At 38.6% G+C, this 23445-nt stretch overlaps 1 protein-coding gene across 3 annotated transcripts in view; it reads left to right on the plus strand.

The window, feature by feature from the left end:
• PAXIP1 (PAX interacting protein 1) overlaps positions 1-23445 on the plus strand; it is a 33879-nt gene that overhangs the window by 920 nt on the left and 9514 nt on the right. For all 3 annotated transcript variants that reach the window (XR_009620553.2, XR_004588405.3, XM_087893074.1), the window contains exons 2-17: positions 3339-3473; positions 4629-4672; positions 7294-7357; positions 7442-7555; positions 8749-9384; positions 10497-11307; positions 12840-12934; positions 13230-13325; positions 14333-14470; positions 16076-16197; positions 16684-16868; positions 17790-17833; positions 19428-19495; positions 19875-19977; positions 20257-20425; positions 22193-22293. Coding sequence is in view for 1 of the 3 variants with exons in the window: in XM_087893074.1 (XP_087749200.1) it covers positions 3339-3473; positions 4629-4672; positions 7294-7357; positions 7442-7555; positions 8749-9384; positions 10497-11307; positions 12840-12934; positions 13230-13325; positions 14333-14470; positions 16076-16197; positions 16684-16868; positions 17790-17833; positions 19428-19495; positions 19875-19977; positions 20257-20425; positions 22193-22293 (2925 nt within the window). In the remaining 2 variants the exon portion in view is untranslated. The remainder of the gene's footprint in view (positions 1-3338; positions 3474-4628; positions 4673-7293; positions 7358-7441; positions 7556-8748; positions 9385-10496; positions 11308-12839; positions 12935-13229; positions 13326-14332; positions 14471-16075; positions 16198-16683; positions 16869-17789; positions 17834-19427; positions 19496-19874; positions 19978-20256; positions 20426-22192; positions 22294-23445) is intronic.

The following is a 23445-nucleotide window of genomic DNA, read 5'->3' on the forward strand; positions in this document are numbered from 1 at the left end:
GCTTGTCTCCCCCGCGAGGGAAGCGCCCCGACTAGGCCTCTGGCGCTCCCCCGCTTCTCTCGCGTGCCGTTTCCTCCTTCTCTGAATGAAGGTTTAAACCACCTTGCTTCTTCCTCTCCGCGGCACACCGGACCTCTTTCCAAGGGGGTCTTTAAAGACGAACAAAAATCTCGTGAGAGGAAAGGATTCCTTCCACCCGGGGGAGCAAAAAAGGGAAACCCCGATTTTTTCCTGCTCTCCCACGGAAAGAGATCCCACGTATTAAAAAAAAAAGGGGGGGGGGAAGAGATAACGCCGAATCTTCTTTCTTTCTTTCTTTCCCCTGAGCTGTTAGTCTTCTGCATGCGGGGAAGTTTCCTTCTGTCAGTGGGAGAGCCGTTGCCACATCAGGGCAACCCACCTGGCAAGGGCTAAAGCCTCCTCTGGATGTGGAAGATGGCAGCTGCTGGCTGATCCCCACCGGGGAGCAAAATGTAGCTGGACCTGGTTAGCTTTTAGATGGGGGACCACTAGGCGATCACAGGCAGCAGGATAGATTGGGGAGCTGAAAAACATCCCCACAGAGAAGCTCATGCTGTGTGCCTAAAATGCATTTTCAATTTGTTTGTAATAAGACCCGTGCACCAATATTTTTTTATATATAAAGTTTATTGTCATTGTGCGTATGTACACAGTGTTTATTTATTTATTTATTGGTTTGATTTATACGCCGCCCTTCGGAGACTCAGGGCGGCTTACAATGCGTTTAGCAATAGCCTTCATACTTTTGTATATACCTGCTTAGTAGGGCTTTCGCCCCCTCCTAAGCGGTGTTCTTTTTTATACAAAGTCAGCTTATTGCCCCCACAATTCCGGGTCCTCATTTTACCTACCTCGTAAGGATGGAAGGCTGAGTCAACCTTGAGCCTGGTGAGATTTGAACTTGCAGTAATTGCAGGCAGCTGTTGCTACTTTAACAGCACTTAGTCAACTGCGCCACCAAGGCTCTTGGTGTACCCATACAACGAAATTCGCGTAACCCAGAGACCAAGCCCAACACACATGACAATCCTCAGACACCCCCACACACACTAAAAATTTCCCATCCCTCAACCACCCAAGCAGACCAAGTATTGCTGTCCAACAGCTCACTGATGGTGGCCCTTTAGTTCATCGTTGAGTGCAATTATAGTTCTGGGATAAAAAACTATTCAGAAGACATATGGTCCAAGTTTTAATTGTTCTGTATCTTCTGTCAGAAGGCAACAGTCCAAAAAGATTGTAAGCAGGATGAGAAAAGTCTCTGAGAATGCTGTGCAACTTCCAGTAGGGGATATTTGTAGTTTAGAGTTGAAGTGGGGGAGGATAGATTGGGAAGCTGAAAAACATCCCAAAAGAGAAGCTCGTGCTGTGTTGCCTAAAATGCTTGAAATAAGACCAACATGGACTCATCAAATCACTTGCACTAATAAATTTGTAGCTCAGGGTTAAAGTGGGGGAGTCCTGCTATTTAACATTTCTTCCATTTCCTCTGGTATTATCGGAAGATCCATGTCTTTTAAATATTTCTTTATATCTTCCTCCTCCACCGTCTCCTGGCTATATAGAGTGTTTCAAAATAATTTTGGGCTATTCTCTTTTTTCCCTTACAACCGATGGTGAATTTCAATTTGTTTGTAATAAGACAAAAATGGACTCATCAAATCACTTGTACTAATAAAGAATATGTGTAATTTAGGGTTAAAATGGGGGAGTCCTTGGTGCTCTCTTGAGTTATTTTCTTGCAGATATTTCGTTACCCATTTTCAAGAAAGCAATCAATCTCAATAGAGCACAAAGGACATCACACGTACTAAATCCGTTTTGCTTTTATGTTCTGAAACTTTTATTTTTGTAACCACTTCAATGTTACAAATGTGGATCTGGGGTACAAAATGATTGCAATTTAATGGTGAAATAAACTTCATTCAGGATCCAGTAACTCTTTTCCTCCTCCCCTGATGAAATAACATTTTTGAAACTTTCTTATTGTGCTACATTTCGTTTTTCATTATTTTACATTTTATTTATTGCTATCTTGGCCAACTATGTGTTTATTATGCTGAGAGAGCAAGAGCTGATTTTTTCAAGGAAGCCTTCAGGTAGCCTAGTTTTAATGAAATGTGGTATTCATTTGTTGCTGTTAGTTGTGAAGTCGTCGTGACCCCATGGATGACGTTCCTCCAGGCCTTTCTGTCCTCTATCATCCCCCGGAGACCATTTAAGCTCACGCCTACTGCTTCAGTGATTCCATCCAGCCACCTCATTCTCTGTCCTCTCCCCTTTTTCATTTGCCCTCAGTCTTTCCCCAGCATTAGGCTCTTTTCCAGTGAGTCCTTCCTTCTCATTAGGTGGCCAAAGTATTTGAGCTTCATCTTCAGGATCTGGCCTTCTAAAGAGCGGTCAGGGTTGATCTCCTCTAGGACGGACCAGTTTGATCACCTTGCAGTTTTTCTGGCGCTACTAGTACTAACCCTCTGCTCTTCCCCAGTAGCATATTGGACATCTTCCGACCTGAGGGGCTCATCTTCCGGCATCATATCTTTTTTTCCTTTTGGTTCTGTCCATGGGGTTTTCATGGCAAAGATACTGGAGTGGGTTGCTATTTCCTTCTCCAGTGGATCACCTTTTGTCAGAACTCTGCTATGACCTGTCCGTCTTGGGTGGCCCTGCACGGCATAGCTCATAGCTTCAGTGAGCTACGCAAGCCCCTTCACCACGACAAGGCAGTAATCCATGAAGGGGGTGGTATTCATACAACATCCTTAAATGTATTGGAGGAAAGCTAGCAGATCAGCAGTAGGATTGGGGACTGGCCCAAAGAGCCCTAGAGGTCTTTTCCTGATCAGTCATGTCATGAACTAATGAGAGAGGGTTTTTTATTCAGTTTCTGGCAATAAGACCTAGAATGCCCACCCCCCACCCCCATTGGAGTGATTTCAGGAGCTCTCTTTTATTTCTATTTTAATTCCTTTCCACATGATTACATGGGATGGAATAGGGTTGGTAGGCTTTCTTCCCTTTCCTGCTCCCAACAAAAACCCTTTTTTAAAAAACTAAGCAAAGACCTAGGAATGATAGCCTTCCTCCCTGGCAGTTAGGGGAACAGCTCATTAAATCAGCCTTGAACACAAACCAGACGTTCATTGATGTCCAGCAACAACTTTGTTGTTTGGCTTTATTGAATTTCGTGCTGTCTCTGGGAAAGGGGATAATATTAGCATGAATGTACGCACTGTATGTATCGGAAAATGTGATTTGTTGTACATAAGCATTTTTCTGAAACTGAAAGAGTAACGTTTCACTTTCATGTTATATAGGTTATTCAACTTCTGAAAGATGGGAAGGCAAAGGAAGTTTCCTATAATGCTCTAGCTTCACACATCATTTCAGAAGATGGAGATAATCCAGAAGTTGGTGAATCTCGTGAAGTGTTTGATCTTCCAGTAGTAAAAGTAAATATTTAGAGCATTATAACTATTCTTATAATGGATGGGCAGGACGAGGAGCAATGAATGGAGCAACCTAGAACTAAGAAGAAATTTCCTGACAGTTAGAACAATTAACCAATGGAACAACTTGCCTCCAGAAGTTGTGAATTCTCCAAAACTGGAAGTTTTTAAGAAGAGATTGGACAACCATTTGTCTGAAATGGTATAGGGTTTCCTGCCTGAATAGGGGGTTGGACTAGAAGACCTCCATGGTTCCTTCCAACTCTGTTATTCTATTCTATTCTATTCTATTCTACTCTACTCTACTCTACTCTACTCTACTCTACTCTACTCTACTCTACTCTACTCTACTCTACTCTATTCTTACAATTAACATTTTGATACAGAACTTAATGTTTCTAGGTTTGCATGCAAAGAAATGCTTTTTGTGTGTGTTGGGAAAGGAGAAAAGGGTCAAGTCCATCATGTTGAGCACTGTGTTGTGTGCATTATGAGCCTACTGGTAAACAGCAAGTTAATGCCTCAGCTCAAATTCCTGGCACCAAAAAACTCCAAACGCTAAGTTATTGGAATCAGGATTGATAGTCCCAGTTATCTGGCTGGCTAAGGAGGGCATAGATGTTTGATGAAGATACTTATAAAAGAAATGTCCTTACTGTTGCCTTGTACAGGTTATCATATGTTTCAATAATATCAAATCCTTTCAATATTTGGAACCTTAACTATAAATCAGTTTTATTATAATCACAGATCAGCATAGTTTGAAATACTAATATGAAGGTAAAAGCCACAGATTATTAATTATATACATGTAGAGGATTCCTATTCAGTATTTTATATCTACAGATAGGCCTGGGAGAAATTGTCTGAAACACAGCTATTGCCAATTGACATAGATAATACAGAAATAAACAATTCTTTTGCTTGATAAGATAACTTAATAGCAATAGCACTTAGACCTATATACCACTTCAGTGTTTTACAGCCCTCTCTAAGCAGTTTACAGAGTCAGCATATTGCCCCCAACAATTAAATATGATGAATGAATGATAACCAGATGAGCGTGTATGCGTATGGTTATAATTAAAAAGCTATTCTCAGATATATAAATACTTATTTATAGACTCTTACTAGATTATTTTTTAAAACCTATTCTAGCCTTCCTGGGTGACTTTGTCTGTTCAGTGTGGAGCTCTTCTGCCGTATCCTTTCCAGTGAAAATGTTAACAAAATTATGTAACATTTGATGTTTTTAATATAACTTGCTTTTAAGCTAGGCAAGAAATTGTTTAAGAGAATTAATTTAAGGTAGGTCCTCCTACATTTTAATGCTCTTGCAAGGTCCAGTTGCTTAATTGGAATAATTCTTTTTTCTTTCTTTGCTAGTCCTTTGAAATTTTTGAGAGAATGTATATTGAAATTACTATTAAATAAATTACTATTAAATGTCCTATTAGTCTGATCTACGGTAAAGAAAATGCACATATGTGAAACATAAACTGTTTGGGATTGTTGTTCCTTATTAATTTTTGTCAAACTTGTCTTATGACATTTGTTTTAGAATTAATTGTTTTCTCTAATCTTGTAGAGATTATAAATTAGGAATTTGCTAAATTATAATTTACAATCTCAAATATATATGTCCCTAATAATTATTCTATAATTCTGTGTTTTCCAGACTTCTTACCTTTCTATTATATTTTTATTTCCCTCTTATATTATTTATATGAATCTTCTTATGCTTATAGTAAAAAAGGAATATATTTCTTTCTTTTTCTGGAAAAATCAAATGTTCGATAGCTTTAATAAGTATTTTAATTATTGATAATTGATTGTATGTGTCAGTAGGAACAACATCTGGCCAACCTTATTTGGATTTAGAAAGGAAACATGGTAGGTAGATAGGAGATTTTCAGGACATATGAAGGCTATTTGGTAGACAAACCATTTTGGTAATACTTCCAAGAAAACTGAATAATATGTCCATGAAATTAACATCAAAGACTTGTTTCAGGATGCTTAATACATATACATTACTGTTGAAATTGAGTTTTGTTTCTGTTTTGATTTCTTTTATTGGCACCAATTTTGTCCCAAATGACCACTTTTTTCTCCTTTTATCTACAAAGCCATAATCAATGTTTGAAAGAAAATGCAGGGGTGAAATGCTACCGGTTTGCTCCAGTTCGGGCGAACTGGTAGTAAAAAAAAGTTTAAAAAAGCTACCGGTTCCTCCGAATCCTGCTTTCTAGCAAAGCTAAATCGCGCGCCACAGCTGATCCCCCCCCCTTGCTTCTACTTACCTTCCCAAGCCTCCTTTTGGTGTGTACTCTGCATGCGCACATGTAGAGCATGCATTTGATTTGCATTGTGCTTGCACACAAAGCACATGTTTGGCGCGCAGTGTGAATGCGCAGCCAGTGAACTGATAGCAAACTGCTTCGGATTTCACCACTGGGAAAATGTAATGTTAACTGCATAGTTTAGAATTACCATTTTCTCTCTATAGATGTAGGTATTATTTTTACATCCCTCAAATTGAATGTTATGCATAAATACAAAAACCATGATTTTGTGAGATAGATTGAACCTGATACTTAAAATAATTGGAAACAAAGGCTGCAAAACATATATACCATGTTTCCCTGAAAATAAGACCTAGTCTTATATTGTTGGGACTCCAAAATAAACACTAGAGCTTATTTTCGAGGAAACACAATTTCAGGGTAATCAGCATGGCTAGAGGCCACACACTCCAGCATGTGCACAAAAGGTGAGCATGCGGGAGCTGACGTCCAGCAGCAGCTGCAGCCTGCTAGCCCCTTGGACGGCACACTCTGGGGCTGCACAGTCCATGCAGTGTAGGTGAGTTGATTCCCTGTCCAACCAGCAGGGGAGAAAGCACGGAATCCGGATGTGCCGCACAGGCCGAGAATCGGGCGGCTGGCCACAGAAGGCTCGTCTTCATGCGGCGGCACTGGCAGCAGATGGAAGCAGAACGCAGGGGGAGAAGGCAGACAATCCGTACTCGCCATCTGGGCCTCAGGCAAGCTGAGAGATGGGACGGAGTGGGTGGGTGGTCTCAGGAGGCTTGTATTCACATCTCGGCTTACCTGCAGCCCGTGTGGAGCATTGGGATCGCCTGCCCTTTCCCCCCCCCCAATGCCTTTGTCTCCTGTGCTGCTGCGCGAACACGAGCCTCCTGTGGCCCCCACCTGTTCCAATCCACCGACTCGGCTTTTCCGCAGCTTGTGTGTCACATCCAAATCACCTGCCTCCCCCCCCCCACCTCTGTCTCCACCTGCTGCTTAGACATGTAATCAACTCACCTGCGTTGTGCAGGCTGTGGCTGCTGCCAGACATTGTCGGCCCTTGCCACCTCTGGTGCTGGCTATGCACACCCCTCCCTGGGCTGATGACGATCTTCACTAAGGCTCATTTTTGGGGTAGGGGTTTATTAGGTGCACACTTAAAAATCAGGTTAGGGCTTATTTTCTGGGTAGGTCTTATTTTCGGGGAAACACGGTATGGGTTTTGTGGGACACACTTCCAAAAAGCATCCTGTTTGTTCATAAGACAAAGTATTCACTTAAATATATCTGATGATTTTGTAGCAGAAGAAGGATTGTGATCTCAAATCTACCAAGTTCATTTCCTCTTTTGACTGCATAATGCTAGATTAGTTTCTGCTCTCTCTTTTTAGAAAACTTGGTATGCACAAAATTATGCATAGTTTCTTGTGAAGTTTGGGAATTTTTTCATTTGTTTATGTTAATACATTTTACATTTTATTTATGTTATTTCCTTGACTTAATTTTGTCAGAGTAAATGGCTTTTCCCCTGAATCCTGTCAGATCTTTTTTGGAGTTGCTGCTTGTCTGTCTCAGGTAAAATATTTTGCAAAGCAGCTAAATGATACAATATACAATTCAAAATATTTTTTACTAAAGTAGCTTACCTTTTTTTGGTAGGTTTCCTCTGAAGATCGGAATATGTTGTGGGCTTTGATTACATTTTATGGTGGGGATTGCCATTTGAGCCTCAATAAAAAATGTACTCATTTGATTGTGCCTGAACCAAAAGGGGTAAGAATTTTAATGCATGTTAATGTTGTTTTAGCATATGGAATACAGGTCAACATAGTTTGTGTCTTGTAAGTATGTTACCATTTTAAGAAGAATCAGCAGTATGTAAATGGATTAATATAGAAGTCATTTCATACTTCTGATGAAATCAAAAGAAATTTGGCTGAGATGTTCCTAGGCAAAATTGTGTTTTGGGGACTGATAAAATATTCTGATGAAGGATAATGAATTTTAGCTTAAGTTATTTACAAATAATTGGTGTCACAGCTAAAATAGGTGTTACCAATAAAAGGGAATAGGATAGAATAATCAGGGTTAAACTGTGAGGCCTTTGGTGCTCTGAGTTTGGTTGTTTTCTTGTAAACATTTCATTACCCAGCTAGATAATATCAGTGGTAAGCGGGTATGGGGCTAGCTCTCTGTGGATGGGGAGAGATAAAGAAGGTGAAAACAGTAACAGGACTGGAATACCTGCTATTTTCTAAGGAAAGACTCAATGCTGCATAATCCAAATGCCACAGATTTTACCATCCATTTGTTTAATTTTTATTTTATTTACTTTTTATTAATTAACTACCATACAGTTCCAACTAAATTATGTCTCCTACTCCAAAGTAGGAGTGGGGATAGACTTTGGGTAATTAATTATAAAGTAAAAACATCTGTGTAAACCAAGACATTTTCCCAGACCATTTTCCCAATCCCCCAATTAAGGCAGCATAAAAAAACCTAATTAGCCACCAGTAATAACCAGGTTAGCAATTGATTGGCCACTGAAAAACAAGCATTTTTAACACCCCTTGGCATGTCAGAAGCGAGCAGGCTGGATACAGTTATGAAGTCTATTTATTCCATAACATTAGGCCCTTGATCAAGGACATCTCCTTTCTGATACATGTTCCTCTCACCTTTTGAGAAGATGAGATACTAAACAGGTCCTCTCTAGATAATCTCATAGGATGGACAGGAAAGAGGTCCCTGATATAGTCTGATGCTGTGACTTGTAGAGTTTGGTAAGTAATAACCAGCATTATGAATTCAGCTGAGATACCTATCGGTAGGAGCAGCCAGTTGAGCAACTACAGAGTAAGTAAGTTTCATCTATCAGCAATCTGACATTTGAAACTTTTTGAATTCATTCAGTTTGCATTTATAATATTTACATTCCAAACATTTTTGAAATGTTTTTCCAGGAAAAATACGAATGTGCCAGTAGACGAGAGAACATTAAAATTGTGACACCTGACTGGATTCTAGATTCTATATCTGATAAAACCAAAAAAGATGAGGTTCCCTATCATCCCCGTTTAATAATATATGAGGAAGAGGAGGAAGAAGAGGAGGAGGAGGAAGAAAATGAAGAACAGGATTCCCAAAATGAAGGGAGTACTGATGAAAAGTTATCAAGTCCACCATCTTCTCAAGAAGGATCTCCTTTGGGCAATCGAACTTTTTCTCCTAAGTCTATTGATGCTGACAGAAACAAAGGAGAACTTATGTTTGATGATTCATCAGATTCCTCTCCTGAAAAGCATGAAAGAAATTTGAACTGGACCACAGCTGAAGTTCCACAGACTGTTGCCAGAAAGCACACATTGACTCCAGGCAAGGACTCTGGATTGATTAATTTGTGTGCCAATGTCCCTCCTGTCCCAGGCAATATTTTGTCTCCTGATATCAGAAACAATATGATGGCTTCAGTACAAACTCCGCAAAGTTCTGGACATCCTGAAATGATGGCAACATGGAGTCCTGCAGTCCGGACACTAAGAAATATTACCAATAATGCTGATATTCAGCAGGTTAATAGACAATCAAATGTAGCACATGTAAGTACTTTTAAAGTATATGTTGATGAAACATTACTTGGAAATGAACACTTTCTGTCTTAATGTTGTATCAGTAGTTGGGACTTCCCTGAAGTGATGCATGCAGAATTGCAAACACACTTGTCACCTGTCATAATGAAGATTTTGTTGTTGGTTTAAGAATTTCTGTTTGGAGCTCTTAGACCACTCTTTGATCATCCTGGACTTTTTAAATACATAAGAATCCTAATTTGTCTGTGAACTTCAGAAATAAAAGAAACATTTTGAAGAGAAGAATGTGATTGTTTTGTTGTTAAAATGTAGAATGTTTTCTGAAAGTCTAGTGGAGTATAAAAACATAATTTAAAATGGAATTTTTCTTTTCTACCGAGTCTTCAATTTTTACATGGTAGTTCTAGGAAGAATTCTATTTGCTTATCTGTGTTTTGGTGAACTACTTGTAAGATTTCTGAAGTCTTGACTTAATGGGAAGCAATTATCTACAGCCTAATTAGGTCAGCTCTTTAAGAGCTTTCAGACTTCAAGTTGTGCTAAATGCAATTAATCAAAGCATAGTACCAAGAAAGCATTTCTATAGCAGTGTTGCAGGTCTCACCGATGCAAGTTATTTTTTAGATTAAACTCCAAATATTGGTCTATCTAAATATCTAATAAACTAAGGAAATGTGTATTTCATTATATGTGCCTCATTGTTTACGAAGATCTTCAGGAAAGATCCCTTGACAGTAATATACTTTGTCAAACTGATGGGAGTGATGCACTTTATTCAGAACTATAATGTTTCTCTTCCTCAGCTTTTGAAACATGCTAGAGCAGGGGTGTCAAACTCGCGGCCCATGGGCCAGATGCATCACGCGTTGGCTATGCCCACCCCCAGTTTAGCGAATGGGAAAAAAGTCGCAATATGTCACATGACCACGTGACACCCCTATGCTAGAGTATTTGCGTTCATTTTGCTTTTAATGTTCTTTATATTTAATTCAGTCCTACTGTTTTTATGTTTTTATTATTTTATTTGTTCTGAATAATCCTGGTAGCTTTTACTCAGGAGAAATATTAGGAAAAAAATAATAAAACTATAACTATAATAAAGCCTCTGTGTTGTTTTCTAGATCTTGCAGTCACTTTCAGCACCCACAAAAACTTTGGAGCCACAGATAAACCACAGCCAGCAGGGGCATCCCAACGCAGTCTTGCTTAGTCAGGTCAAACTGGCCCCGGAAACGCGCTTAGTGCAGCCGCCTCCGCCTCAGCATCACCAGCCTCAGCAACCGCCACCGCTGCAGCAGCAGCAGCAGCAACAGCAACAACAGCAGCAGCAGCAGCAGCAGCAGCATCACCATCTCTTGCATCTCCAAGCTCAGCAGCTCCTGCAGTTGCAGCAACAGTCTCAGCCGCCACAGGCTCAGATTCCCCAATCGCCTTTCCCACAGCAGCCGCATCAGTTTGCCCAACAGCAGCAAGTCCATCAGCACCAGTTTCCTCAGCAGCCGCAACAGCAGCAGCCACAGCAGCAGCTCCCCTTCCCTTCCCAACTGGTACACTCCCAGCAACAAATGCACCGCCCACCACAGCCCATGCAGTTTCAGCAGCAGCAGTTGCATCGATTGCAACAGCAGCACCTGCAGCAGCAGCAGCAGCAGCGGCAGCAGCAATTGCAGCTTCAGCAGCAAAACCTTCAGCAGTTACAGCATCAGCAGCAACAGCAACTCCAGCAGCAACAACTCCAGCAGCAGCACTTACAACAAATGCAGCAGCAGCAGCAGCAGCAAATGCAAATGCAAATGCAAAATCAGACACCACAACACTTGACTCCAACATCTCAGACACTACACCATCAAGTTCCAATTCAGGCCCCACAGAATCCCCAGCAGCAACAACTGCAGCAGCATCAACTGTTTGGACATGACCCATCTGTAGAAGGTAGGTTAATTAGTTATATGCATCCTGACTTTTGTACAGGATTTCAAGGTGGCCTGCTTAGTGTATCCTCCTGTTTTTTCCCAAAGATCAATCCTGTGAGATAGATTAGTGATAAATCTATTTTGTTCTTGCACATTGAGGCAAAATTGTTTAAAATGAGAGAAAAATTAGTAGTAAATCAGCTAGAGTAAATTTGATACGAATGTATTAGCACACACACTATCCATGATCAGTGTAAACAGCTGTCAGCAAGGCAAGCCTTTTCCCTTTCAGTGGATTTCTGAAAGAAGGAAGCCATGTTAGTAGAGAAGCAGGACAGTTCTAAAAAGGCTGTGCTGTAAGCTATTATATATGTGGAACCAAAGAAATCAAGGATAGCTACTGCCCTGAGGAAGTTCTTGCACATAGATAAAATGCTTAAAAGATTGTTCTTAGGAATTTTGGACCTCTGTTCAGTTCTTTAAGTCTCATCAATTGGATTGACCTAGAAATTTATTTTTTGCCTACCTATCTTCATACTAGAACCACTAGAAGAAAACCTAATTACTCAGTTGCATTGCGCTTCAAATAGTGATATCTCAAATATAATGGTTAAATTTTGAATGCAGTTAGCACCTGAATCCAATATGTTTCCCTCTGTGTCAACTTTCTTTTAATATGGGGTATATTTGTCAAACCTTGTCCTCTCAGAACATTCAGTCCACACATTCACATGGATTGCAACTTTCTTATAGCAGTAACAGACAGGTAGACATGCTTAACTTCTGTCTCATGCGACTCCTTTCTCAACAATGCATTCCCACATTTCCTGTTTCATTCTAAACTAACAGCTATATGGACACAACTGGTTTCCGCTGCTGTCTGCTAAGCTAGTGGATGACAGGGATCCAATGTGCAAATCACAAAGCAGCAGCCTAATTGCTGTTGGAATTTTTACCTTGGAATAATATCATTTTGGAATAATATTGGTCAAAATATAGAGCAAAGTAATTTGTTCTCAAACACAATTCTCAAGGTTGAACTTAGTTTCAATCTTAGAATCTGTAAAATGGCTATTTGGGAATTGAAATGCTTTGCACACACTTAGCAAGAAGGCCTCTTGCTGCATTTGAAAGACAAGATCAGGCATCTGCATTTCAGTATTAATTGGTTTGAGAGGAACCAAGTTTTAAATGTGCATACTAGTGGTAGGTTTCAAATTTTTTTACTACCGGTTCTTTGGATGTAGCTTGTGTGTGGCATTACTTGGTGGGCGTGGCTTGGTGGGCGTGGCAAGGGAAGGATACTGTAAAATCTCCATTCCCACCCAATCAGCTGGGACTTGGGAGGCAGAGAATAGATGGGGGCAGGGCCAGTCAGCATTTTTACTACCGGTTCTCCGAATTACTCAAAATTTCCGCTACTGGTTCTCCAGAACTGATCAGAACCTGCTGAAACCCACCTCTGATACATACCATTGTAGATGATTGCATTAATTATAATTTAAGAGAAAAAAGTGTTTTAGATTAATTTCAACTGCATTTTTTTTTCAGTTCCTGAAGAATATTTCTTACTGGGTTGTGTCTTTGCAATTGCTGATTACCCTGAACAGATCTCTGATAAACAACTGTTGGCAACTTGGAAAAGGGTGAATATCAGTTCCATTTGTGAATATTTTTCAAATCAGAATTTCTAAGTACATTTTTAATGAAAAATCAAATTAACCTATTTTTAAAAACAAATTTGCAGTAGTTTCTTTGTAACAAATGAATTATAATAAAATGTGTTTAGCAATATCCAAACTATACCTATTTTTACTAAAAGATGCAGTATTTCACCATTGTTTTAGGTTTTTTCCCCTGTTGACTGGGTAGCTTCAAACATTTCTATGTTTATTATGTTACACTGACATGTATTTTCATTTTTCTTAATTTTTATTTTAGGTAATCCAGATTCATGGTGGTACAGTTGATCCTACACTTACAAGCCGATGTACACATCTTCTTTGTGAAAGTCAACTTAGTAATATGTATGCACAGGTATGACAGAACACCATATATCTTTTCTAATTAAGATAAAAGTCTGATAACTCTTTCTAGGTTTTTAAAATATAGTTTGTATAGTTTTTATTATCAGTAGCAGAAAGTATATCCAATTAATATGTAACTCTCTAAACATGAAATCTTGAAGTTTGAAGCTTAATATAGTGCCCTTTTCTTCCAGAAAGTTTAATTACCATAGGAAGTTGTTCATTGGCTCAAAAACAAAACAATAAGGGTCTCATTGGTTCAAGAGCAAAACAAACAAAATTAAAGTAAACCCGAATTAAATCTAGGATTTTTTTCTGCTGCTTCGGTTAATATTTGATGTCTGTCAATGTTAGGGAAAAAATGTGGCTTGAATTACTGGCTAGTCATGTGCGATTACTGTGTAGTCCCCACTTTGAAATGTGTGGCAGAGAGAACTTTACTTTGTTTGCTGGTTGTTCCAAAATCTCCTCCAGTCTCCTGCTGCACATGTTTCAGGCTTGCAGCTTTACTGGTAACTCTGTTATGCTGACTCTGGAGGGAAGGCTTAAATATGAAGGGAATAAGGCAGGATATGTGCCTGCAATTTTTCTAAGCAACATTCTTTTCCATGTTGTTGTTAGTTTTAAAGTCGTGTCAGACCCATTGCGACCCCATGGACAACGTTCCTCCAGGCCTTCCATGCTTTTCCATAGTGCATGGGAATCAGTTTGGTCTAGAGTTAAGGTACCAGGCTAAAAACTAGGAGACCATGAAAATGAAATTCAATGGTGAAAAAAGTAAGGTTCTACATTTAGGCAAGAAAAACAAAATGCACAGGTACAGTATATGTGGTACCTTACTCAACAGTAGTAACTGAGAGGGATCTTGGAGTCCTAGAGGACAACCATTTAAATATGAGCCAACAGTGTGCTGCAGATGCCAAAAAAGCCAACACAATCCTAGGCTTCATTAACATTAAAATGTGGTAAATTAAAACGTATAGTAACAATGTTCTGCTGCACATGTGAATATTATAGGCTTTGAAAGAAAGGAAAAGATGCATCACTGCCCACTGGCTGAATACTGTGCTAAAAAAGAAGAAAATGGTACCACCACATCGAGCTCTTCATTTTCCCGTAGCATTTCCACCTGGAGGAAAACCATGTTCTCAGCACGTAAGGAAGCTTAATCTTAAATTTTTGTTTTGAAATTACTGCTGTTATTATTTAGAGTTCAAAAATGAGTAAATACATAATGCTCCATTTTTAGAAAAACTAACACAGTTAGACAATACAATCTTGCAGGTTTGCCTCCTACGGTTCTCCACTACTATTCACAGCTTTAAAACTGAAAATGTCCTTCCCCAGAAGTCAGAAATCTGCCTGAAAAATGGCAGTTCTGGAGGATTTGAGAACCGTTGGGTGGTTAAGAGATGGTGTGGGACCGCTATTAATATTTAGGGGAATGCTAAAATTTGGCCATTTTCAATCATTAATATGCTGGACCCAAATAATAACTGCAGCTAATCCTTGCTTAGGAATGGTAATTGGGACTGGGAATTCCCATCATTAACTGACATTATTAAACTCAGTGTCACATGATTGCAGTGATTTATACCAACAAGTGTGACACTCCCAGGTGCTATTGTTAGGTCAACCCCATGTGATTGCAGCATCCCATGGTCACAGAATTGCCATTTGTGACCTCCTGCGAGCTTTCCCATTGACTTTGCTTGTCAGAATCTGGCCATGACGGTGGAAAATGCCATCACGTGATTGTGGAACACTCCAGCCATTATAATTGTGAATTGGTTGCCAAGTCCCTGAATCACAACCATGTACCCACAGAGATGCTTCGATGGTCACAGTTTATAAGAATGCATAGTAACTGCATTTAGCATTGTCACTTTTCTTTGTAAATTGTACAAAGAAATGTTACATTGTAACATTCTTTGTAAATGAGTGGTGGTTCAACCAGGACTACCTGCACCATGTTGCATTTCATTTGGAAACAAATTGCCAGTCAGCTTTAGTGCTTTTAGCATTGATACAGTGTGGTCTCTTTAACTTCTGTATTTTGTCCTAGTGAACTTTCTTTACTAATTGTAAAGGCAATGTGAAGCATGTTGACAGTATTTACCCACTGGAACCCAAACCTTATTGTAATTTTCTTCCAGAGGGGATAGAATTAGAGAATCAGAGCTATTAAAAGGTACTCCTGCTGTTGTCTCAATCCAGGAAACCAGAGGGAGATTTCAAATCAGAAGGGCCCTCAGACTTTCTTTTTTTTTTTGTGGAGTGTGAGCCCAGTCTCCTAGTCTTGGGATAATAGCTTAGTCATTCCTCTTCCCACCATCTGTTTTTCAGGTGTGTCTGGACTGACTTCATACTCCTAAATCCAATGCATGAGAGAAAAAGGGGTCTTGCCCCCCTGTATTTTGACTTAATGACAGCAAAGGGAAAAGTCTGGTTGTCTCTCTGCCTTGAATCTTCTGCAAGAGATAAGGCAACCATCTAGCCCTGTAGCACGGAGGCATAGAGGTTTAACCTTTCTTCTCATCTTTTGGAGTTAACTCACTAAGACAGACTTCCTGTTAAAGAAGATTGTATTGTAGGGTTTGTATTCTAGCCCATGTAGAGGAAATCTGGAACATGAATCTATTCTGGGAGTTGCTATTGCATCTTGTTTTGAGAAATACTGAATTAGTTAAAGGTTAACGTCACTTAAAGAAAAATAAAATAACCAACGTATTTACAGTTGTTTCATTTGTTTCTGTCCAGATAATTGCTGTAACAGGTTTTGTGGATGGTGACAGAGTCGATCTCAAGTTGATGGCCTACGTAGCAGGAGCAAAATACACAGGCTATCTTTGTCGCAGTAACACCATTCTTATCTGTAAAGCGTAAGTGCTGTTTGGAATAATAATGTGGATAACACTGAATGGGTCCAATTTTATGTCTGCTTTTCTAACAGCCGTTTTTCAGAATAAAAGCATTTAGTTTTCCTGGCTGTGTTATGCTGTTATATTAAAAATGTTGAAGTACATTCTTCTTCATTTACAATGTTAAGTTTTGCTGTCTATTTTTATTCTATAAAAACAAGCATTGAAGCCCTCAAAATTGTATGTTCCAATTGTTTAAGAAGGTCCAAAATCATTTTTTATTTTCATAAAAAATGATATAAATACTATGGAATTTATAATAAGTACTATTTGATGTAAAATTTAACAAATTAGCAATATTGACAGTCTTCCACACGCTGAATGTTTACTGAAAGCTGCATGGTTTGAGAATTTGGGGGATGCAGTCCTAATACATTTGGAAAACATCATCTTGGGAAAAGCTGTTCTGACTTACTTCCTGTCATTGACTTTTTTGTTTATTTCAAGGCCAACTGGTGTAAAGTATGAAAAGGCCAAAGAGTGGAGGATACCTTGCGTTAATGTACAATGGCTCTGTGATATCTTACTTGGAAATTTTGAAGCTTTGCGGCAAATGCAGCACAATCGATACACAGTTTTCAGTCTTCAAGAACCCTTTGCTCCTAATCAGCATCTAGTTCCAAATCTTCTTGGTAAGAAGATTTGCAAAACTTTACAAACATTGCATTTCAGTGCAAAATAATAATTTGTTGTATCTTTTGGACATTCCATTATATGCACTATGTGTGTGCTCCTTTTGATAATACAAACTAAGCATGTTGACAAAAATAAGGATCTTAAAGTTTAATGAGATTTATTTGTAATATGCATAAAAAAAAATAATTTTAAAACTAAATTAACCATTGATTGTCTTTAGTTTCAAAGTTTATTTTTTTAAGTATAGATCTTTCTTTTTAGAGCAGGTGATAAAGTAATATTTGATTAGTTATGCTAACATTAATCTGTAAACTGAATAAATAAAACCTTTTAAATAATTTCTTAGATACAAATAAACATCATGTCCATCTGAAGAAAAAAAAAAAATTCTAGTCTAGCAATATTTTATTTCATAGGCATTTCATTTTTCAGTTCTTTCTGCAGAAGTATAGCCTAGCCAAAAGAAGAAGAAATGGAAGATTCAGTTCAAAGGGAACATTTCATGAAACATCTTTTAATATGAATTGTATCTTACAACAGCATCATCTAGTTCTATAGATGATTATTAATGGGAAATCTGACTTAAAGCAGAGTTTTAAATGTAGTCTTTTTTTCTGTGATGTAATTAATTGCTCTGAGTTGTCTTTATCAACTTAATCTGTCAATTAATCCGTTAATTTCTCCCTTTAGTTTAAGGGAGAGGGAGAAATGATAAGAAAAACTACATGAAACCACATTATATTCATCCAACCTAGGCCAATTGCATCATGTTTGAATGTTCTGTGGGCTTTTATTGTATGTCTTAATTGGCTAAAAATAATGGATATACCTAACGGATATTGACCCAAGTACTGGAGCATTCCAGAAACCATGCCTTGGTGTAAGAGTTTCTTGTTCTTTCTGTTCATTAATTCCAGATGCTTGGAGGGTGCCTTTAAAGGTGTCACCTGAACTTCAAATGGTACGTAGTGTTGCTTTAAACATCTTTACGTGTGGGAACAGAAAAAAGAACACATGTGGAAAAAGCGAAGAGATCCTGGATTATAAAATACTTACACTGTTTAAAATGTTTTGTATTACTCTTTAGTTAAATTTTCTCAGATGCTATACCTGATGATTACATTTCTTTCCTTCCTTGGAAATCAAATGCAGTGTCTGTGTTATTTGCCCAATTGACCAGGAATTTCCAGTTTGTTTATGATCACTAATTGGGACAAAAACACTCCCAGTAGGAAGGGGTTTTGATAAAGTGCCAGGCTCAAGTGCTTGCTGCTTTCTCTTATAGGAAGACGAATAAACCTGAATTTAGTTTCACTCAATCAGAACACTATTTATTGCTTGCAGAGCTCTAACGAATTGTTCAGTCGGGGAGGGGGGGGGCAGCAGTCTTATCCAGTTCCTGAATTCTGTTGTACACTTTTTTGCATTAATGTTGCACCCCCATTTAAATCTATGATTCACTTAGCATGAAATTCAGTTCTGCTTTATTCTTCCTCCTACACAATGATGAAGAGGGAGAAAATCCAGGGATGGTTTTCTGAGGAGGAGGAAAAGGGATGCCAGTATCAGTTTCTCCTGAAATGAGGTGTTGACCGGTCATCTCCCAATGTGGTCTGTTACATGCTCTCAGTCTTAAGAGGAATGTGTCCAGTTTACAAGTGGTTAGGAATAAAGGAGAATCCTGTCCAAGACTGCAGGGCATAAAATGTTCCAAATAACAGGACAAGATTCAAGCCCAGTAACCACATCAGACTCACCCAGGAGGAATTGGCAACTTCGTCAACAAAGTGCTGTGCAAATTAGTTGCAACAATCAAATGGGCAATCTAAGATCTAATTCACTCCCAAGAAGTGAATTGCTCACTCTGAACAAGGCCAACAGCTGATAGCCTATAGCACAGTTTGGGAGAACAACTACACTTTACGTTGCCTCTCGCTACTATAGTGTAGTTTTGAAGTTATATTTGTGCTTGGTCAGAATCCCTTTTGGTCTTCCTGCACCATTGCTCCAAGCATTACTTCTGCAACTACGTCTCCCAGAGCTCAGCAAACCAGGAAGATACCATGGATCTCCCAGTATAGAGCCATCACATTAGGTGTCCCATGTCATCTTATCTTCCCAGTTGCTTGAGCTCAGCATTTCGCATAGGTGTATTTCTACTTGTGCGTATAATACCAGATCCTGAACTTGCAATATATATGAAGGTGGGTCTCTGTTCTTCATGTCTTGGGGGCTTGACTTCCCTACTATGAATATTTTAGGTGCTTATGTAATAATTGATGAACTAAGCTAGATAGCATACTTTAAATAAAATTGTTTGGAAACCATCACAAAACATTTAAGTACATAATCCATGTATCTTTTTCTACGGCAGCATTATGACTAAATATAGTTGTTTTCCTGGAATGTAATTTTATGAGTTGTCAGGGGGAGGGTTGCTCTGTACACTTACATGATTTTAATACAATGTATGTTTTTATATATATTTAAAGATATTGGTACAAAACTCTAAATAGTGCTTAAAAAACCCAAATGTATACCTTGTCTAATTGTAGAACGTGAGATTACCACTTAAACCAAAGCAGAATGAACCAGTAATTCAACCTTCAATCAAGAGGCCAAGGTAAGAAAATGACAATGCTAAGCAATTCAATATTTCCTTGGAAATGGTCTTGACACTGAAATGAAATTATTTTTAGATTTTAAACATCATACATTTTTGAATTGCACATATCTGAAAAAAAGTATAACCATGGGGACAAATCAAGGAGCAAACATTTGGAAGTGAGAGACATGTCAAAGGAATATGAAACATCACAGCAAAAGTAGATATGCCCCTTTTATTTTATAATCTACTAAATGAAAAAAGAATTCTTTAATTTAGACATTTAGCATTGCAGAGCACTATATGCTGTTGTCCTAATTTTGTATTTAGGAAATAATTATTAAGTTACTTGATTTAAAAAGTTAAAAATAACATTAAGTTAATTTTATATTTCTAGAATTGAAGACTTGCCAACACCTACAAAAAAACTGCCACCAGAATTGGCACCAGTGGTTCTTTTTACAGGATTTGAGCCTGGTCAAGTACATCAGTACATAAAGGTAAATTCCTTCTTGAATTAAAAGATTTCATATGACTTTAGGGTTGATTTTACAGTGTGTTGGTTATCTCTACTGACAAATTGAATGTGTGACTGGATCATGCCATGTATCAAAACATCACTTTGTAATAATTGCGCATTGTTTTTCAAAAGTATTTTTTCATGTACATGGTTGTCCATTGAGTATATAATCACAATTCATTCTCTAGTCTATTGTCCTATGGCCTATGACTAAAAGTTTTAAAACTTTGGTTTTTTCCCTTTTTTCTTCCATTTTTAGAAAGTATATGTTCTTGGAGGTGACATAGCCGAGTCTGCTCAGAAGTGTACCCATGTGATAGCTAGTAAAGTAACCCGCACTGTAAAATTCCTGACAGCAGTTTCAGTTGCAAAACATATTGTAACACCGGAATGGTTGGAAGAATGTTTCAAATGTCAGAAATTTATAGGTTAGTAAATGGCCATGTTGAACAAAGTAAGAGGTTTTTTTTTGTTTTTGTTTTTGTTTTGTTTTTTTTGTTTGTTTGGTTTTTTTAAATTTGATTTATATGCCGCCCTTCTCCGGAGACTCAGGGCGGTTTACAATGCGTTAAGCAATAGCCTTCATACTTTTGTATATTTTATACAAAGTCAGCTTATTGCCCCCACAACTGGGTCCTCAATTTACCTACCTTAGAAAGGATGGAAGGCTGAGTCAACCTTGAGCCTTGGCGAGATTCGAACCTGCAGTAATTGCAGGCATCTGGTCTTAATAACCAGCTTAATAACAGGGTGCCTTAGACCACTGTACTACCAAGGCTCTTTGTATTGTGGAGTCCTTCCTTAAAATGTGACAGTGGAACTTTGATTGGAACTGGTGTCCTTTGGTTTACAAGTAAATTAACTTCACTGAAGTAATTAGAATAAATATTTTTTCCTCTAAAATACTATTTTTATTATGCTTAACTAGAATAGAATAAACTGCTGCGTCATTTTGAAACTGGTCTCTTACAAATCAATTCATCCAAAAATCCATTTTTGACTCTACCTCTAACCCCTCTGTTTTAGTAGTCTAAAGAGTGTGATGTAATAGAAAAGCAGAGTTGGATCTTCTAATCCAACCCACTGCTCAAGCAGGAAACCCTATTTCACTTTAGACAAATAATTGCCCAATCTCTTCTTAAAACCTCCAGTGTTGGAGCATTCACACTGGAGACAAGTAATTCCACTGGTTAATTTTAACTGTCAGGAAATTTTTCCTTAGTTCTAGGTTGGATCTCTCCTTGATTAGTTTCCCTCCATTGCTTCTTGTCCTTCCTTCAGATGCTTTGGAGACTAGGTTGATTCCCTCTTCTTTGTCCTCCACCCCCTCCTCCCAATTCTTCATCTTCCATATGGTGCTTGGCTTATGTTCATTTGTCATTGAATGTTCAGAATTTGGCAGTGCTGAAAAAATGGATGTAGGACCAAACCTTGAAGTTCTGGCCATTGCAGCATTTCCATGGTCACACGATTACAATCAAGGCACTTAGTGTCCTGTTTGCAGTTACAATATTGCAGTGAGCCACAGTCATGTATTTGCCATTTGTAACCTTTCCTGTCAGCTTCTCACAGGAAAAATTAGTGGCAAAGCTGGCAGGGAAGGTCCTAGGTTGCTCTGGTAAATTGACCCCAGGGATCTTGTACTCTGTAACATCCATCCACCTTCCATAGTGCCCGCCCACCCATAGCAGCCTCCCACTCAGCCACAGCTTCTGCCAGCTCATCTGCACTTTATAGCAATTGGCCGCATTTCCCCACTTCCTCCCGTAGCATCCCCCACTCTTCGCCTCTTAACAGTTAGCATGGTCCTGGGTTTATGAGGGCAACTCATACTGCCAAGATGGCCATCAGTGAGCAGTGTGACCAAGTGATGATGCATTTCATGATGCACTGCTTAGTGAAGGTACTCCTAGTCCCAATTGGGATCCTAACCCAAGAACTTCCTGTATTGCAGTTTTTACATGCATTCTTTAAAGGCATTAATGCAGCTTTAATAAGTCAATCCAATGGGTGATCTTCCACTCTATAAACTTAGTGAACATTAATGAGGTATTTAAAACTTTTGACTGCTAGTTTAAGGTGACTTTTAAGCATCTCAAACTTTCTCAAGATAATTCTTAAGAACGAGTAAATGCTTTCACCATCTTGTGTTTTGAAAAATTAAAGTTATGTCTCCCCCTTACGCCTTTTTATAGACGAACAAAGCTACATGCTCCGAGATGCAGAGGCTGAAGTCCTTTTCTGTTTCAGTTTGGAAGAATCTCTAAAGAGAGCGCATGCGGCACCACTCTTTAAGGTACAATTCTGTTTGTTTAGTGAGAGCTACAGATTCATATATTGTCACATATTGGAGGGTAAGATCAGCAATATAGTTTACAGAAACAAAAGAACAGATTTTTAAGGATAATTCCAGGGGAGAAATCCATTCAAGTCATTCAATCTAAAAAAAAAAAAAAAAACAACCCACAGGAAGCTAACCTGAGAGAAATTGGGAACCAGGAAAAAAGTTGGGAAGGAAATGGAATTTAATGTCTTGACCAGGATACCATTTGCTTCAAAAGTGAATCTACATATATCTAATAGCACAAATAACTAATAGACCAAAATTAGTTGGAATTCATGTTTTTAGTTTCTAAAAACAGTGTGGATTAGAACTGCATTAGTGTTACCAATAAAAGAAAATATTTGTAGCATGAAATGAGGGGTCCTCAGTGCTCTCTGAGCTTGTTTCCTTTCTTGCAGATGTTTCATTACCCAAACTAGGTAACATCATCAGTGCTGGTAAGGAGGTTGCTGTCAGTTTATAGTCTGGTGTCTTCCTAGTCTGTGTGGGTCTGGGCGTATTAGAGACTGGGTTGGGTTGTTTATTGATGGCGCTTTGGCAGTTTCTTGATTGTTGGTCTGAAATTAACCTTGGAAACTTTTTCTCTTTTGCATTGTCTGTAGATGTTGTTCATGTCTATGTGTCTATTGATGGCTGATTTGTCAGAGTGACAGGCTTCTAGAAATTCCCTGGCATTTTTGGACTTGGCCTGGTCTAGGGTTGTTATATTTTCCTAATTGAAACTATGGTTAAATCTGTCTACATATTGTGAAATTAAAGAATTTTCATCATGTCTTCTGACTGCCAGTTGGTGTTAATGGATGCGTTCAACCAGTCTTCTGCTAGTTTGTCCTACGTAGTGGTTGTTGCAGTTGTTACACTGTATGTTGTAGATGATTCCTGTTTTTTCTTCTGGGGTTGCTTGGTCTTCTGGTTTGCTTAGGATGTTTTGAAGGGCTTTAGTTGGCTTGTGTGCTATGCTAATTCCATGTGGTTATAGGAGTCTACTTGTGGTTTCTAAGATATTATTTATGTATGGCAGTGCAATTCCTTTTATGGTTTGTGTAGGCTGTGCTGTATTGGGTTGAGTGGTCAGGGACTTTTTGATAATTGCATATTGGAATG

The sequence above is a fragment of the Pantherophis guttatus genome, chromosome 4, assembly GCF_059756535.1.
Source record: "Pantherophis guttatus breed Tessera chromosome 4, ASM5975653v1, whole genome shotgun sequence".
Lineage (NCBI taxonomy): Eukaryota > Metazoa > Chordata > Lepidosauria > Squamata > Colubridae > Pantherophis > Pantherophis guttatus.